Here is a 16418-nt window from a genome sequence, read left to right as displayed (position 1 = left end):
AGAAAAGAGTCAGGAGGGAAATGGCATCTATTGCCAACTATTTGAAGGACCATCATAGGAAGGAGAGGGCAAAACTTTCCAGGGCAATGTTTTTTGCTGTTGAATTATTTCAGTTATAACTGACTCTCCATGACCCCTTTTGGAATTTTCTTGGCAAAGATAATGGAGTGAGTTGCCATTTCTTTGTCTAGATCATTTTACATACGAGAAAGCCGAGGCAAACAGGGTTAAGTTTTTAGTGTCACACAGCTAGGAAGTGTCTGAGGCCAGATTTGAACTCAGGTCTTCCTGACTCCAGGCCCAGCACTATCCACTTCACCACCTAGCAGCCCAAAGGGGTGATGGCAGAAAGGGTAAACTGAGAGAAAGTGTTAGGAAAAGCTTCCTGACAATGATAGCGATCCAAGAGTAGAATGGGCTAACTAGAGACATGGTGGTCTCCCTCACTTTGCAGGTCTTCAAGTAGAGGCTGGAGGCTGCGTATATTTGAGTGGGAGGAGATTCCTTCTGTGTGTAAGTTGTCCTTAATGGTGACTGAGGTCCCGTCCCACTCTGAACTTCTGTGATTCTATGAGTCCATTCCAATACACTAAGAACCATAGTATCACTGAGCTAGAAAAGGCCTCCAAAGTCATCTCAAGCGAATTCATGGAGAGAGCAGGAGAAGTGTTGAGTTTGAGAAACAGCTAATGGTCCAGTTTGGTTGAAAAGTTGAGTTGGCAAAGGAAGTGTTAAGGGTGTAGCATGATGTAAGCCTGGGAAGAGAGGCAAAGACCAGGCTACTCAGAGTCTTAGACACCAGGCTGAGGAGTGTAAAAGGCAAAGGGGGTCACAAAATCAGAAACACAGAATCTCTACATTGGAAGGGACCTCAGTGACCATCTAGCCCAACCCAAATTGGAGTCTCTGTCTAGAATAGCCCTACCAAGCATGGACTCAGCCTCTGCCTGAAGACCTCTGATGATGGGGGAGCCACTACTTTCCAAGGCAAATTCATCCTCCCTTTGGACAGTTCCCATCGGTAGGAAGTTCTTCCTAACATCAAGCTTAAAGTTGCCTCAATCAATTTCCACTCATTGCTCCTGGTTCAGCCCTGCAGGGCCAAAGAGGAAAACTTCAATCCCTCTTCCTTTAGTCCTTCCATAGTCTTCCCTAGCCTTTCCAATACCCAAAGGTCAGACCTGAACCTTGGGAAGATTATTTAGACGGCTGTGGCAGATAGATTAGTCAATGGAGGAAGTGAAGTCAAGAAGACCCACTAAAGTCTATGAGGCCACAGAGGTTAAGGACCATGTCCCACACAGCCTTGTACCCCAAAGCCCAGTACTGCAGCCTGTACACAGTAACTACCCAAGAAATGTTTGGTGAGAGAGAAGCAAACATGACATAGGCAACATGTCACAGTGTAAAGAACAATGAATGTAATGTCTAGAGGCCAAGGTTCCCATTTCACTTCAGGTATTTCCTGGAAAAGTCACCCCCCCGTCTGGGTCCCAGTTGCCTCATGTATAAAATGAAAATGAGGTTGCACTATATCAGGTTTTCGGGGATGGGCCCCTCTGACAGTCTGGGGGAAGCATGTGGATACTTTTACAGGTTTCTAGATTCATAATTGAAGGAAATGCCACATTTCAGTTAATGAATAGAGAAAACAGAAACGTATCCTTTTCACAGTCTGCTGAAATTGCCACGGACCCCAAGGTAAGAACTCCTGGACCAGATGATCTCCAATTTAAATTTTAAAAATATTTGTAACTCCTATGTTCCTATTTATAATCAATCACATCACTTCTCTCTGTTTCACCATCTGTAAAATGGGGATAATAATGCTCATCCTAACTCGCAGAATTTTAACAAAATAACTTTGCTAAGCTTAAAGTACTAGAGAAACCGGGAGTTAAGATTATTTCTCTCATTGCCATCTAGGATCCTAAACAAGCTCTTATTAATGGCTGTGGCTGAGGATCATTTCCTTCTCCCTGGGTATGAGGTCACATCCCCCAGGCTCCTCTTTGTTCACCAGGATCATAAGGTTCAACATTGTCATCGCTCACACCCATTGTATCAACATCAGTCCCGTGTGCCCAAGATAGCTACAGCAGGTCAAGGCCCTTTGATGACACAGGTAACCAGCACCGCAACAAAACATCACTCAACCAACATCCTTCCCCAAGAATGTCAGTAAGGCCTGTTGACCAAACCCCACCATCACATTCCAACCTTCCATTTAGCCAGTCATTTCAAGTTGGCCAACGAGTTGGCCCAGCTCCTTTCTTTCTGACCCTGAACTAATGTAACTCCTACTCCCTTTTCAGAGTTTTGTTCTGATAGAACCAATAAGTAGAATATAAGTTCCTTGGGGTGGGGGCAGCATCTGTTCTTCTGTAATGGGAAGTTAGGAATGTCACCATGAATTTTTTAACATGAGCTAACTAAAAACAATGGACTCTTGTAAAGAAAAAATTGAGGTTTAAGTACTGCCAATAGTGATTATAAAAAACCATAACTGACTGGGCTGAAATTTAATTTGCTGTTATTATAAGTCTTGACTTCAGGTATAGGTGTCTGACCTCTCATAATGCCACTAGTTTGTCATTCAAGGGAAATGCCATGTGTCCCTGCATTGTGAGCACTGACACAGGTGGATTACTGTCCCTCGCAAAGTTGAGAGAGAGACCTTGTGAAGGTCCTATCCCCATCTTGGTAAACAAGATGTTTTCCCACCCAGTTAATTCTGAGCCTGGCTGTGACATCTTGTCTTACAAGTGGCTGCCCATGATGCATACCTGAAATCAAACAGAACTAATGATGCTATGTCCCTGCTTTTCTCTTCTCATAGCAAATTCCATTAATGAGTGCAAATGTAAAAGAGATAAACCCTATTGGTGATTTTTGCTTAATATATGCTAGTATAGTACTACTATAGTGAGGGATCATTTTGAATTATCCTTTGAACCACAAATAATAGAGACTATAACATCCTTTCATTATATTAATAAAATAATATCCTCACAAGAGTGAAATTGTGAGAAATGTGACACAATTTTCAAAATTGAATTAAGAATTTTACATGTAAAAAATTGATTGAAATATCTTATAATATTGAGAGGGACACAGACTCATTTTCCAGTCTAAGAGCTCCTGATGTAATAATTGAAATACTCTGAAGTTTCAGGTGAATTATGAGTTCTTAATATAATGATTCTTCTTATACCTCTTTTATATTGAGTTGGTAATAAGTCTTAGAACCTGAAAAGTGGATCTAGAAGGAAGAAGCCCTTTTGGATCTGACCTAAGAACATGGTTTATTCTAACAATCTACAATTACAAACGCTGTGGGGTTTCCATACGATATAGACCCCTTGAAATTTTTTCATCTACATCAAGGATATGTGAGCCTTAGTAACTGAATTCACCCAAAGCTACAATTAGCCCATAGACATGTTTTGATATCTGTTTATCAGCCCAGCCTCTGGGTCAGCTCATTGGCTTGGTAATACCTCCTGAAAGGTCAAGATGGGTCTGTCAAGGTCTGTTCATTAGGCCATTTATCAACCAACAGAATTCTGTGTAGACCTTTGTGGAGGGTCAAGGGCAAGCAAAGTGTATCAACCAATGAGATTCTATATTTTTAGTTTGCTTCATTCATCTATATTGTCTGGGTATCAAGCACCATAAAACTAAAGCCCTGGAAGGAGGGAGCATCTCAGATGGTGAGGAAAGTCTGAGGTCCACTTCATTAGAGGGGGCCATGGACTCCCTATTAAAGTGCCATTGGCTCAGAGCTCTGCCTCAGTTTCTCTTATTGTATGTTAGACAATTTTGGACCTCACAAAGCACCACAGAAATATTGGCTGTTACTATTTTCATCCAGCTAGGGTGTATCTGTACCTAGAATGTGACCTTCTGGAATGACACAAGTGGCTGAACCTCTCTTGGCCTCCGTTTTCTCATCTTGTGGAATGAAAAGATTAGCTCAGATGAAGGTCCCTACTAAACATCTGATCCTAACACCAAAAAATAGTAAATCCAAGGTGCTTAGCACAGCCAACTAGAATAAATAACACCAATGCCAACTCGTTAAAAATTAACTAGTATCCAAGGAATTCCTACCACTTGTAAAATCTCACTCGTCCTCACAATTTTAACTGTCCCTTCAATCAAACAATCAGTAAGCATTTATTAAGCACCTATTATGTGTCTACACTATCTTAGTCCCTGTACTCCAGGATCTTACATGTTGTCTGAGGAGACAAGTACACATATAAAATATATATAAAATGTATATATAAGCATGCATACAAAATGTATATACATATGTGTGTATGTGTGTATATACATATATACATTATATTTAAAATATATAAAATACAAGATAATCTTTGGAGGGGTGGCACTAGCAGCCAGGGAGAATCAGGGGGAAAAGGCTATCTGTAGACAGTGATACTCGTGCTAAGTGCCTCCAAGTGCTCAGCCCTTTATATATTACCTCAGTTTACCCTCACAACAACCCTAGAATTTAGTTACTACTAGTAGCTATATAATGTATATAATATTTGTACATAATACAATGTATATAATATTTTACAGATGCAGAAACTGAGTCTTAAAAGAGGCAGGGGACTTACCCAAGTTCATACAGATAATAAGTGTCTGAGGTAGGATATGAATCCATCCTCCTGACTCCAGATCCAACACTCTACACCTCTCACCACGCTGCCATAAGGTTTCTCTATGAAGCTGGAAACCCTCTTGAGTTTCAAGGCAGGGGTTGGGGAGGGGGAGGCACGGTTGGAGAGCTACAGCTGATTCCTCGAAAGGTAGGAAAGGCATTGAAGGAGCAAGGAGGCCTCAAACTGACAGGGTTGGGGCAGTCTAGCAGAGGTGGGCAACAGGCGGTCAGCCATACTTAGAGCTCACATACACTCATGCAAAAGTTGAGGGGTGCTGTGTACCTTGTCTAGTGCAGTCCCCCAGTCAGCTCTCCCAGTTGAACTCTGGAGCCTGAAAACCAGGATTTCCCTTCTTGCTGGTCTGTTCTCTTGTGGTGAATCTTTTGTTGCGGACACCACCTTCTGCCTCTGGCCTTTTCCACCTAATCACCAGATCCACCCAACTCCAGCCCCATACACAAGGACCTCCCCATCATCACTCCCTCCCTCCCTATCGCAGAACAGAAGTGGGTTCAGCCAGCACCATGAACCTCACCTAGCCACATTCTCCATCAAACCCTCAGGCCCCAGCCCCACCCTGGGAGGGCCCCATGGGGCAATACATTGAAATAAGTGAAGGGAGGGCACCATTGTTTCTACTTTGCATATAGGGAAATTGAGGCCCAGTTCAGTTCAACTAGTTATCGACAGGTCCCAGAGTTCACCTACGACAGAGTTAAATGTCCCTTGACTCCTAGTCCCAGGCTCCCCCTTTCTAATCCCAGGAAAGCATTCCTTACCAACCAAACTCTTCCAAATCCCTCACATTCAGAGACACGTGACCTGGACCGTGGTAAATATTGTACAGAAGCAAGGTCAGTTTGGTTTGACAATGTCTTCCTACCTGTCACAGAGGCATGAGGGTACAAAGGACATGATAGGGAGGAAAAGGGAGAAATCAGATTCTTTCCGAGTAACCATTGTGTTTAGCAGGGAACAGATCATGAGAGAGTTGTAATCAGTCTACTTTATAAGAGAATTTAGAATCACACAAAGCTACAAGGAACCTCAAGGGCACCGAGTCTAATCAAAACATTTATACGATCTATAAAATCCTCTAAAGCAAAATCTTGCCTCTGCCCGAAGACCTCTAATGATGAGCAACTCACTGCTCCACAAGACAGCCTATTTCACTAGGGACAGCTATAATGGTGAGGAAGTCTTTCCTTGTATTGATCTGAAATCTGCCTCCCAGTAACACTCTCCTATTGCTTTCAATTTTTCTGCCCTTAGAGCCAAACAGAGCAAACCTCATCCCTCTTCTATATCAGAGAGTTCCCTATGTGGCTACTATGTGGTTTTTTTTTTTTATGTCTCCCTTCTTTTTCCATTTTTGGATAACTAGTGATCATTTTGTCAAAATTTTACTACATTTTTCAATTATGTTTGACTCTTCATAACCCCATTTGGGGTTTTCTTAGCAAAGATACTAGAGCGGTTTGCCACTTCCTTCCCCAGCTCATTTTACAGATAAGGAAAGTAAGACAAAGGTTAAGTGACTTGCCCAGGGTCATACAGCTAGTTAAGTGTCTGAGGCCAGATTTGAACCCAGGAAGATGATTCTTCCTGATTCCAGGCCCAACACTCTATGCACTGCACCACCTATCTGAATCATATTCCTTCTCCTATGCATACCACCTCATTAGCCTGAGCAGTGAACATCACCAACAAATCTTAGAGGATTCCTATTATCAAGGGCTACATGTCCTATTCTGGGACATTTCCATCTCCTCAGAGAGCAAGGGTGGTGGGGGAAGCACCCTATTCCCAGTGAAAAGTTTAGGCAAGAACTTTCTAACCTATCTGCCTTGATGCAACCTACCACACTCCTCCCACAGGAGGTATGCCTGGACTGGGATACAGATTCCTCCATTCAGTTCAACTTAGGACTAGAGGTTCCTAGATGAAGAAGGAAGTTCCCTTCCTAGAAGGGAACTTCAAGGCCATTAAGTCTACTCTCCATCATTTTACCCAAGAGGCAACGGAAGCCCAGAGAAGCTAATTAACTTTCCCCGAGGTCATAAAGGTAATAAGCGTCAGAGGCTGGATTTGAACCCAGACTCTCTGACTCCAAATCCCTTTGGGCTCCCTTCCTATTTCAACAAGCATTTATTAAGACACAAGTGCCCTGGATATAAAGACAGTCTCTGCCCTCCAGAAGCTAAGATTCTGACCAGAAGAAGAGAGAAGAAAATATTTACAGATAAATACAAGATAACTGAAGAAGGGGGAGCCCACTACCGCCCAGCGAGGTCTGAGGAAAGGTTCCCTAGAGAGCTGAGCTATGAGCGAACCTTGGGGTCTGAAGGGGTGGAGGAGAAGAGGATGTGCTTTCCAGGTATGAAGGCAGCTTATGCAAATTCGGGGAACAGCAAACAAAGCAGTTTGGCTACGACATCAAGACAAATTATAGGGGTAAGCGGAGACAAGAACGAAAAGAGACGCTGGCATCAGACTGTGGACAGCCCTAAGAGCCGAGCTGAGGAACCTGTGTTTGAGAGGTCTAGAGGCCACAGTGGCTAGAGAGCTGGGCGTGGAATCAGGAAAACCTGAGTTCAAATCCTGCCTCAGACACTTACTAGCTGTGTGACTCTGGGCAAGGCACTTAAGCACTCTGGGCTTCAGTTTCCTCCTCTATATAATGGGGATCACAGTAGTGCCTCCCTCCTGGGATTGTTGGGAGGATCAAATGTAACACTCATTTTTCAGTTCTGTCTGACTCTTGGGGGTTTTCTTGGCAAAGTGGTTGCTATTTCCTTCTCTAGCTCATTTGACAGATGAGGAAACTGAGTCAAAAAGAGTTAAGTGATTTGCTCAGGTTCACGCAGGCAGTTAACGTCTGACACCAGATTTGAACTCATGAAGGTGAGTCTCCCCGACTCCAGGCCCAGAGCTCTCTCCACTGTGTCAAATAGCTGCCAATATATATAACTAGCTATTATTACTCTAGAATCAATAAATGGAGAGCCACTGAAAATTTCAGCTTTCTTCCTAATTTAGTTTTTCTAGAGCAGAATAAAGTTTAATTTCATTCAAGAACAGAAGGGGCTGTGGCATGTAAGCTCCTCCAAAAAAACAGCCAACCCTTAGGACCAATGGAATGCAGACGCTGAGCTGGACAGCTACACCCTTAAGTCACTTAGAGACTAGGTGTCTTTTTATAGGAAGAAAAACTGACGTTCATTCTACATCACCAAAAGACAATGTTGGGGCTCCAGAAATCCTGACTCCTGGTGCTCTCCATACATGGCAATGAAAATATGGACTCATTAGAATGTCAGAGCTAGAAGGGGCCTTAGAAACCTAGAACATCAGGGTTGGGGGGGGACTTAGAACACAGAAGGTTATGGAAGTACATGGATGTTCAGAGAAGAACACAGAAAGGAACACAGAATGTCAGAGCTAGGAGGGACCTTAGAGCATAGAACTTTAGAGCTAAGAGGGACTTAGAACCATAGAATGTCTGTTCTGGGAGGGACCTTATAACGGAGAGTATCAGAGCTTGGAATATAGAATATCTGAGCTGGATGGGAAATTGGAACATAGAATGTCAGAAATGGAAGGGACCTGACAATACAGACTATCAGATCTAGAAGAGGCCCATTAGAACCCAGAATGTCAAAGATTGGAAATATCTTAGGATTTAGACTGTCAGAGCTTTAAGAGTGTTTGGAATACAGAACCTCAGAGCTGGGAGAGACCTTAAAATAGAGAATATCAGAGCTGGGAGGGGCCTTAGAACAGAGAACGTCAGAGCTGGCGGGGACCTTAAAATAGAGAATGTCAGAGCTAGGAGGGGCCTTAGAACACAGAATGTCAAGGCTAGGAGGGGCCTTAGAACAGAGAATATCAGAGCTGGGAGAGGCCTTACAACACAGGATATCAGATCTAGAAAAGTCCTTAGAACCCAGAATGTCAGAACTGAGAGAGATCTCAGAAGAAAAACTTCAGAGCTAGAATGCCTGACTTGTACTAACAGATGCAGAGTGAAATGATCCCAGCCCAGAGCATAATTTATTTAAGAACACCACTATAAAGAACAAAACCTCTGGGAAACTTTAAAAAATCAATGACTAGCCAGGACCACAGAGGACCAATAACAAGGAGTGCTACCCAGAGATGGTGGAATTGAGAGGCAGAATAAAACATACATATTCAGACACGGCTGTTAGTGGAATTCATTTTGCTTACCTATGTATATTTATCACAAAGATTTTTTTTTCTTTCAGTTTTTGGAGGGCTGGGGTAGAGAGGAGGAGGGATGAGAAAAAAAGGAAGAGGGGAGGAAGGGAAGGAAGGAAGGAAGGAAGGAAGGAAGGAAGGAAGGAAGGAAGGAAGATAGAGAAAGAAAGAAAAGAAAGAAAGATGAAGGAAGGAAGGAAGGAAGGAAGGAAGGAAGGAAGGTGGGAAGGAAGGAAGATAGAGAAAGAAAGAAAAGAAAGATGAAGGAAGGAAGGAAGGAAGGAAGGAAGGAAGGAAGGAAGGAAGGTGGGAAGGAAGGAAGAGAGAGAAAGAAAGAAAAGAAAGAAAGAGGAAGGAAGGAAGGAAGGAAGGAAGGAAGGAAGGAAGGAACAAAGGGGCCGCGGAAGTATTCTTTTAATGCACAAAAGAGAACAGAAGGAAAGCCAGAAAGAAGCATGGGTGAGCAGGTCAGCTTTGAAAGTGAAATTGTTACATATTTTGAATTTGTTACATAGTTTAAAAGAAAAGCAACCTGTCCAAATTAGAAATTCACAGTTTCCTAGACAATTCTCTTTTTTCTTTCTAAGATGTATAGGAAAGCACTTGTCTTATTTGCTGTTTGCTACTTCAGAACAGAAAATAAATAAAAAATAAAAACAAAGAATGTCAGAGCTAGATGGAATCATAGAGATCATTTGATCTAATCCCTTTCTCTTCTCAGGGAAGAAATTGAGGCCCGGAGAAGGGGAAGCCACTGGGTGAAGGTCACACAGTCAAGTCATCAATAGAGAATAAGGATCCCATGAAGGATGAATGTGAAGCACGGTAAAGGCCACACTACATCCCTGCATATTATTATCCCCATTATATGATTAGTGCACAAGCAGCCCAGAGGAGACCGGGTTTGACCAAGGTCACACAATGAATAATTGATGGCCCTCTCTCTTCCTGGGCAGAACGAAAGGCATCAGAATCAGGATCAGCCGCCAGGCCCCTTTGGAGTCCTCTATACCAACACCCAAATTTTACAGACAGGGAAACTGAAGGCCACAGAGATTAAACGATGTGCCCGAGGTCACACCACTAGTGATTAAGAGGGCAGGGGAAAGGATAGCATTCTTCTTAAATACAGCTAGCTATTGCTTTGAGAAAGAGTTCCTTCTGAGCATCTTGTTTCTTTCTCAATCAATGGGATCTCCCAGGGTGCTGATGAAGGTTAGTTCTCAGTCTCTACTCCCTACACCTCCCTCCTCCCCTGTGCCCCAAGTTTCTCTTTTAACACCATTTCAGACCATGCCAAAGCAAAGCAAAGTGAGTTCACTTACTCTGTCTGGGGCTGAGCAGCTGCAGGATCTAGGGAAAACAGAGAGGAGCCAGTTAGGGTGATGGCCTCCTTCCAGTGTCCCCTTCCCCGCTCCCCCCACAACCTGGCCCTGATCTCAGGTGTCTCTTCTGTGCTAGCCCCAGTTTGGCTGGTCCCAGAGGAGCTCAGCACATCCCCGCCCCATTTCCCAGCCTCCTCTTGGGGAAGGGGAGACTCATGAGGACACAGATCTCAGCCAGCATTTCCAGTTTGGGGCTTAGTTTTCATGGGTCTTGCTGGGTGCCTGCATTTACCTCCATCCCACCCCCATCACCAGCTCCAGAGGGACTCTCCCCTAGGGCTCACAGCCCCCAAGGAGAAGGCCAGGAATTGTGTAAGCCGTGATTACACCTCCCTCCCCACGTCTTCCAGGGTGCCTCCGTCCTCCCCACAACAGCCCAGCCTGAAACTCCAGATGGTAACAGCCAACCAGCAGTACGTCAGGGAGGGCAAGCTTGTCAAGGAGCCCGTTGTCCTTCTGCTTTCAGGAAGTTCCTGTCAATCCAGTCCTCAGATCAACTTCCCAAGTGACAGAGTCCAACAGCCTGTGAGCTACTACTGCATACCAGTGAGATCTTTTGTCTCCCCCAACCCGCCCTCTCCGGGTCTCCTGGGGGGAATGAGCTTCTAAATACAGGATAACAGATCTCCAGGAGGCCCCTTCCTCTGCCTGATCGAGGGGGAGGCGGGCTTCCAGAGAAGCCTCCTTATGTGCAACTGTCTCCGGAACAGAGCCAACTCAGCCAAAACATCCATTTAAAAAGTGCCAAAGTAGCCCCAGATGTTCCAGAAATCCAAGGAATGTGGAATTCCCAGAGCCCAGAATCTGAAGGAATTTTCCCAGTCCAGCTCTCCAAGAGCAGGAGATGAGCTAAGACCGACCAGGACAAGTCTGGATCAGAGAGAAAAGCCAGTTAGGGGAGAAATGGCCTTCTCCGCACCCTCCCCTTCCTCCCTAGATCCAGCATAAATGGGCTTCCTGGATTCTTCTCACCAATGATGGGGGCAGCATCAAAGTGGATGAGTGGGGCTTCTCCATCCTTCTCCGGGCCTGTCCTGGAGTCCTCTTCCTCTTCATCACTGTCATCAAACTCAAAAGCCTCTCCAGGGTCCTCCTCAGCCTCAGGAGAAGTCCCTGGGACATCCTGAGTTGGCTGGTCTCCTGGGGAAGGTAAAGGGAGGAAAGGACAAGTTAGCCACTCGGATGAGTGCAAAGGCCTGGATCTAGAAGGGAGAAGCAAGGTAGGTTCAAGCAGAGAACGAAAGGGAGAACAGCTGGAGGGGTCACAAACCAGTAGGTAGAAGAATTATTCAGAGCTGATCAATGAGGTTAGATGAAATTCACTGAACTCTGCAGCTAAAAGGACCATCCGGCCCATTCCCATCCCTGAAGCACTAGCACTGCAGGACAATTAACTGCTGGCATTCTTTGGGGAACAGGAGAAGGAGGAGTGGATAGCCCAGAGAGTATCAGGATAGCATGGCCTAGGTGCCAACTACCCTGCCTGGCATTCAAGGCTCTTCAAAGGCTGCCCCCCCACTCCCCGCCACATCCTTCCAGCCTTATCTCTTATTAGATTACCCAAATGCCCTCTGCTTCTGCTAAACTGAATGTCCCTCTTCTACAGCCCGGAAGGACACCTTCTCACCATCTCCATGACTCACCTAACTTTATTCCCAACAACTAGAATCCCTTCTTCCTCCCTTACTGCTTCCTGAATCCCTCCCCCACCTTTTAAGACCAAATCCCACACCACCTCCTCCAGGGAGCCTTCCCTAATCTCCCCCACCTTGGAATTCACATTATACTTGGTTTTATACCTCTCTGTGGCCCTGATTATATATTAGGGAGATTATGATATAAATCTACCTTTTTGTCTTATCCCATCTCTATTCTAGACAGTAATCTATTTGAGGTCAGAAACAACATCTAATCTAAACTTTAAGTCTCCCCCAGTGTTTGCCAGAATGCCCTGCTTCCTTCAATATTTCAAGAATCCTCTTTTTTTTTAATCAACTTTTTCAACACAGGTGCTTCATAGTACCCCAGACCTGGAGCTGGAAAGGAACTCAGAGGTCATCTAGTCCAGCCCCATAGCTTTTCAAGTGAGGAAAATGTGGGCGAGAAAGGGTGGGCAATTCTTCCAGGTCACATAGGTCTTAACTGGCTGACTGGGGTAGGATTTATTAGAACTCAGATTCTCTGACTCCAGAGCCCCAAAGTTCTTTCTTTTATACAACAATGGCACTCCATGATAACTTGATAATCCTCCCTCTTTTGGATGGGGGAGGGGAGTGGACCTGTGATTTAATTGACCTACAGATATCCCAGAGAGGGTATCCCCTCTACCAATGCCTGCTGCCCCTCTGTAACCTGGTCTTAGAGAGTTGCTTTGGACGCTAAGAGGTTAAGTGACTTGCCCTGGGTCCCAAACCCAGTCTATATCAGGCGTGAGACTCAAACCCATGCTCTGTCCACTATGCCACGATGTCTCTGTTACTTAGCATAAACACTCATTGAGACTCGTTGGACTCCCCCTTCCCCTCCCCAAAAGAATCATCTTCTTCATAAGGCTTTTGGAACTCATGTAGGCTAGGCCTCAAAGAATCACCATTTAGCCCATTCATGGATGGTATAGAAAATAGTTTTGGGCTTGGAACCATAGACGTCTGGGTTCAAATCTTACCGCCAATCATTTACTAGCTGTCTAGCCATGGACAAGCCTCTTAAACTCTAAGGCTCAGTTTCATTAAACATAAAACCGTGTTGAAAATGCCTTCCTCACCTTAAGGGATACATACGTCACTGTCACCACCACCACCACCACCCCCCACCATGATGGTGATGAAGCCCTCTCGGGATGGGAGGGGGCCTGAGCCTATGCTCTGCTGACATAGTTCACAGAAGCCCCAGGTCATCTCCAAAGAAGTCCTTAGTGATTAAATATTGTGTGAACCTCAGTGAGGGGCCAATGTCACCAATGGGGCCAATGTACCAAGCATGGGAAGAATGGTATGGAGTCTACTATTTATCTCACACAAATCTGATTCTACAACTCAACCTTCCAGGTTAGGTTGGTAAACAGGGCTAGGAATGAAGAAGAGATGTCTTCATGGTTCAGTGGAACAAAACACTGGCTACAAAGTCCAAAGACCTCATTTCAAATCTCAGCTCCAGTGATTACAGCTTGCATGACCTTTGTCTAGGCCATTTACCAGGCCTCGGTTTCCTCATCTGTAAAATGAGATCTCCTATGAAGCCCAGGTCTAAAGCGGTGAACCTATGATTGTCACATAATATTTCTCAAACCTTCAATGTTACTTTCAAAGCAACTTCTACCTCCTAGAAAAGCCCAGAAGGTGGTGGGATTCCCTAAGTCAAATCTCAGTTTTATTTAGAAACAGGATTTAGAGCTGGGAGATATCTCTGCAATCATCTAGCCCATCTAGATGAAGAAACTGAGGCCCAGGACAGGAAGTGAGCCAGAATTCCAGGACACCACCTAGGGCCTTGAGTCAGCACTATGCTGGCCCAGACTGTGTGGGGTGTGTGTCCGTGTGTGTGTGTGTGTGTGTGTGTGTGTGTGTGTGTATGTGTGTGTACACAGGTAAACCCATGTCCATAAACATAGCTGACAGAAAACCTATTGAGAGTTCCAGTGAGCCAGCTCAAGGAATCACATCTGATACTGCTAAGCCACCACTGCCATGCCAACCCACTTTGACTGGCTCAAAGTCAGAAAGGGAAAGTCTAGAGTAGGTGCCCCTGTTTTTTCTGCTTTCTGTTGGCCTTTCACCTTCTTTTCCCAGTTCAGACCCCTATGTCCTTTCTTCTCTTCCTCTCTCCTCTACAACATCCTTCATCCTCAAGTGGTGCCATGGTGTACAGAGCGCTGGGCCTGGACTCAGGAAGACTCATCTTCCTGAGTTCAAATCTGACCTCAGAATCTTATTGTGTGACCCTGGGCAAGTCACTTAAGTTTCCTCATCTGTAAAATGAGCTGGAGAAGGAAATGACAAACCACTCTAGTATCTTTGCCAAGAAAACCCCAAATGTGGTCACTAAAAATGACCTCACCAGAGTCACTGATGGGAAGGGATTTCAAGGGGTCATTTAGTCTCTCCCTCTGCCTCTGGCAAACTCATACACAAATTATCCCAGGCAAAGGGAACTGGACATAGTGTCCAAAATGTCAGCCATGGCCCTGGTGGATCTTCTATCTCATGGGAAAGGAAAAGTTTGAGTTTTGCCCAAGAAAACAGGGCAATCATATAATACATTGGATTAATCTGTACATGTCATATGGGGAAGTACTTGAGCCAGTTATGATCAGATAAGGTTGAATCAACATAAAGAGTGCCTTGTGCCCAAAGAGAGTTTTATGTCCACACCTGGAACACATCCTGCCTCCCCTACACCCATCTGAGCTCCAACTTGTCAATCCTACTCCCTCTTCAAGACAAGGCTCAAACGCCCACAACTACAGATGGGGGGCAAAAAGTATATGGGAGAGTATAACTGCAGGAATAGGGCTAAAGGGTGGCCCCTCTGTCAACCTCTACTTGAAGAAACAGAATGGAAACACACACACACACACACACACACACACACACACACACGTACGTACATTTCCAGGACCTATTAAGTGGCAGGGCTAGAATCAATCAATCAGTATTTATTAACTACCTACCATGTGCCAGATAGACAAAAATGAAACACAGACTCATCCAATCCAAAGTTCCACCTGACCTCAGTATTTTACAGAAGAAGAAACAGAGGCTAGGGAGTGTCAAGAAACTTGCCCAAGGTCACACAGCTAATGAATGGCCTTCTCATCCAGTCCCCTTTCCCACAAACTGAAAAGGGTTTGTCGCCTTAGTCACTGAAGTGACAAAGGTTTTAGCTTGTCCTTTGGACTTAACCCACTCCTAAAATTCAGTTCAACAAACTTGTATTAAGCACCTACTATGTGCAAAGTGCTGAGCCAGGCACTTAACTCTTGCCCTGTGGTAGGCAGTGGGTTTGAGGCATGCAGCTCAAACATTTCCACTGGGCAGGATTTGCGGACAAGACATTTGAGGTGACAATCTCCACTGATCCATAAATTCCCCACAAATCAAAGCATCAGGCAGCTCAGCATCATTTTTCCCAGCCTACTAGCTGTAAGATGACTTTAGAGAAATCCTAATTCAACTTCCTTATCTGGAGGAGGGCAGGGAGCCCAGCCTAGCAGAGCAGAATTCAATTGTTTCAAACACACCAGGGAGGGAGTATCTATTGTGTAGGAACTTAAGATTTAGAGCCAAAGGGGGCGGAGCCAAGATGGTGGCTAGAAAGCAAGGACTTGCCTAGGGCTCTCCCCCAGGACCCTCCAAACACCCATAAAAAATGGCTCTGAACAAATTCTAGAACTGCAAAACCCACGAAATAGCGGAGGGAAGCAGGGCTCCAGCCCAGGACAGCCTGGATGGTCGCTGGGTAAGGTCTATTGCGTGGAGCTGGGAGCGGAGCAGAGCAGAGCCCAGCGTGGGCTGCGCCCAGACCAACTAGACCGGGAGCTGGGCAGAACAGGACCCAGCACCCTAAATCAGTGAGCTGTGGCATTTACCAGACTTCCGAACCCACAAAGACCAAAGACAACAGAGAAGGTTAGTGGGAAAAAACTGCAGGGACAGAGTGAAAGGAATTCGTGGCTTGGCCACTGCCCCAGGGGCAGCAGAGGTGGTACAGCCACAGAACTACAGCTGAAGTTGCTTCTGGCCCCAGGCCCACCTGGTGGGAGGAAATAAGTGGCGGATCTGAGTGGGAGTGCAGAGCCTGCTCAGATCTGAGTTGTGGCCCAGGTTGGTGGTTCCTGGGGGAGGAGGAGTACTGTTGTGGCAGAGCTGGCTGTGTAGAAATAGCTCTGAAAACAACAGTGCAGACCCTCAAGCTTGGGACAAAGCACTCTATACTCTACAAGCAGTCATACCCTGACTAAAAACTCAAGGATCAAGTAGTTGGCTGGGAACATGGCCAGGAAGCAAAAACAGACTCAGATTCAGTCTCAGACTTTGGAATCCTTCTTTGGTGACAAAGAAGACCAAAACATACAGCCAGAAGAAGTCAACAAAGTCAAAGAGCCTCCAAGAAAAACATGAACTGGTCTCACGCCATGGAA

General features: G+C 45.1%; 1 protein-coding gene across 1 annotated transcript in view; it reads right to left on the bottom strand.

Moving 5' to 3' along the window:
- ARHGEF10L (Rho guanine nucleotide exchange factor 10 like) overlaps nt 1-16418 on the bottom strand; it is a 232632-nt gene that overhangs the window by 165179 nt on the left and 51035 nt on the right. The window contains exons 3-4 of the mRNA XM_036746730.1: nt 11252-11419; nt 10220-10247 (exon numbers count right to left, since the gene is read on the bottom strand). Of these exons, the coding sequence (XP_036602625.1) occupies nt 10220-10247; nt 11252-11419 (196 nt within the window). The remainder of the gene's footprint in view (nt 1-10219; nt 10248-11251; nt 11420-16418) is intronic.

Source organism: Trichosurus vulpecula, chromosome 2, assembly GCF_011100635.1.
Source record: "Trichosurus vulpecula isolate mTriVul1 chromosome 2, mTriVul1.pri, whole genome shotgun sequence".
Taxonomy (NCBI): Eukaryota; Metazoa; Chordata; class Mammalia; order Diprotodontia; family Phalangeridae; genus Trichosurus; species Trichosurus vulpecula.
The sequence above is the reverse complement of the archived record's forward strand: the minus strand, read 5'-3'. Positions and strand labels throughout refer to the sequence as shown.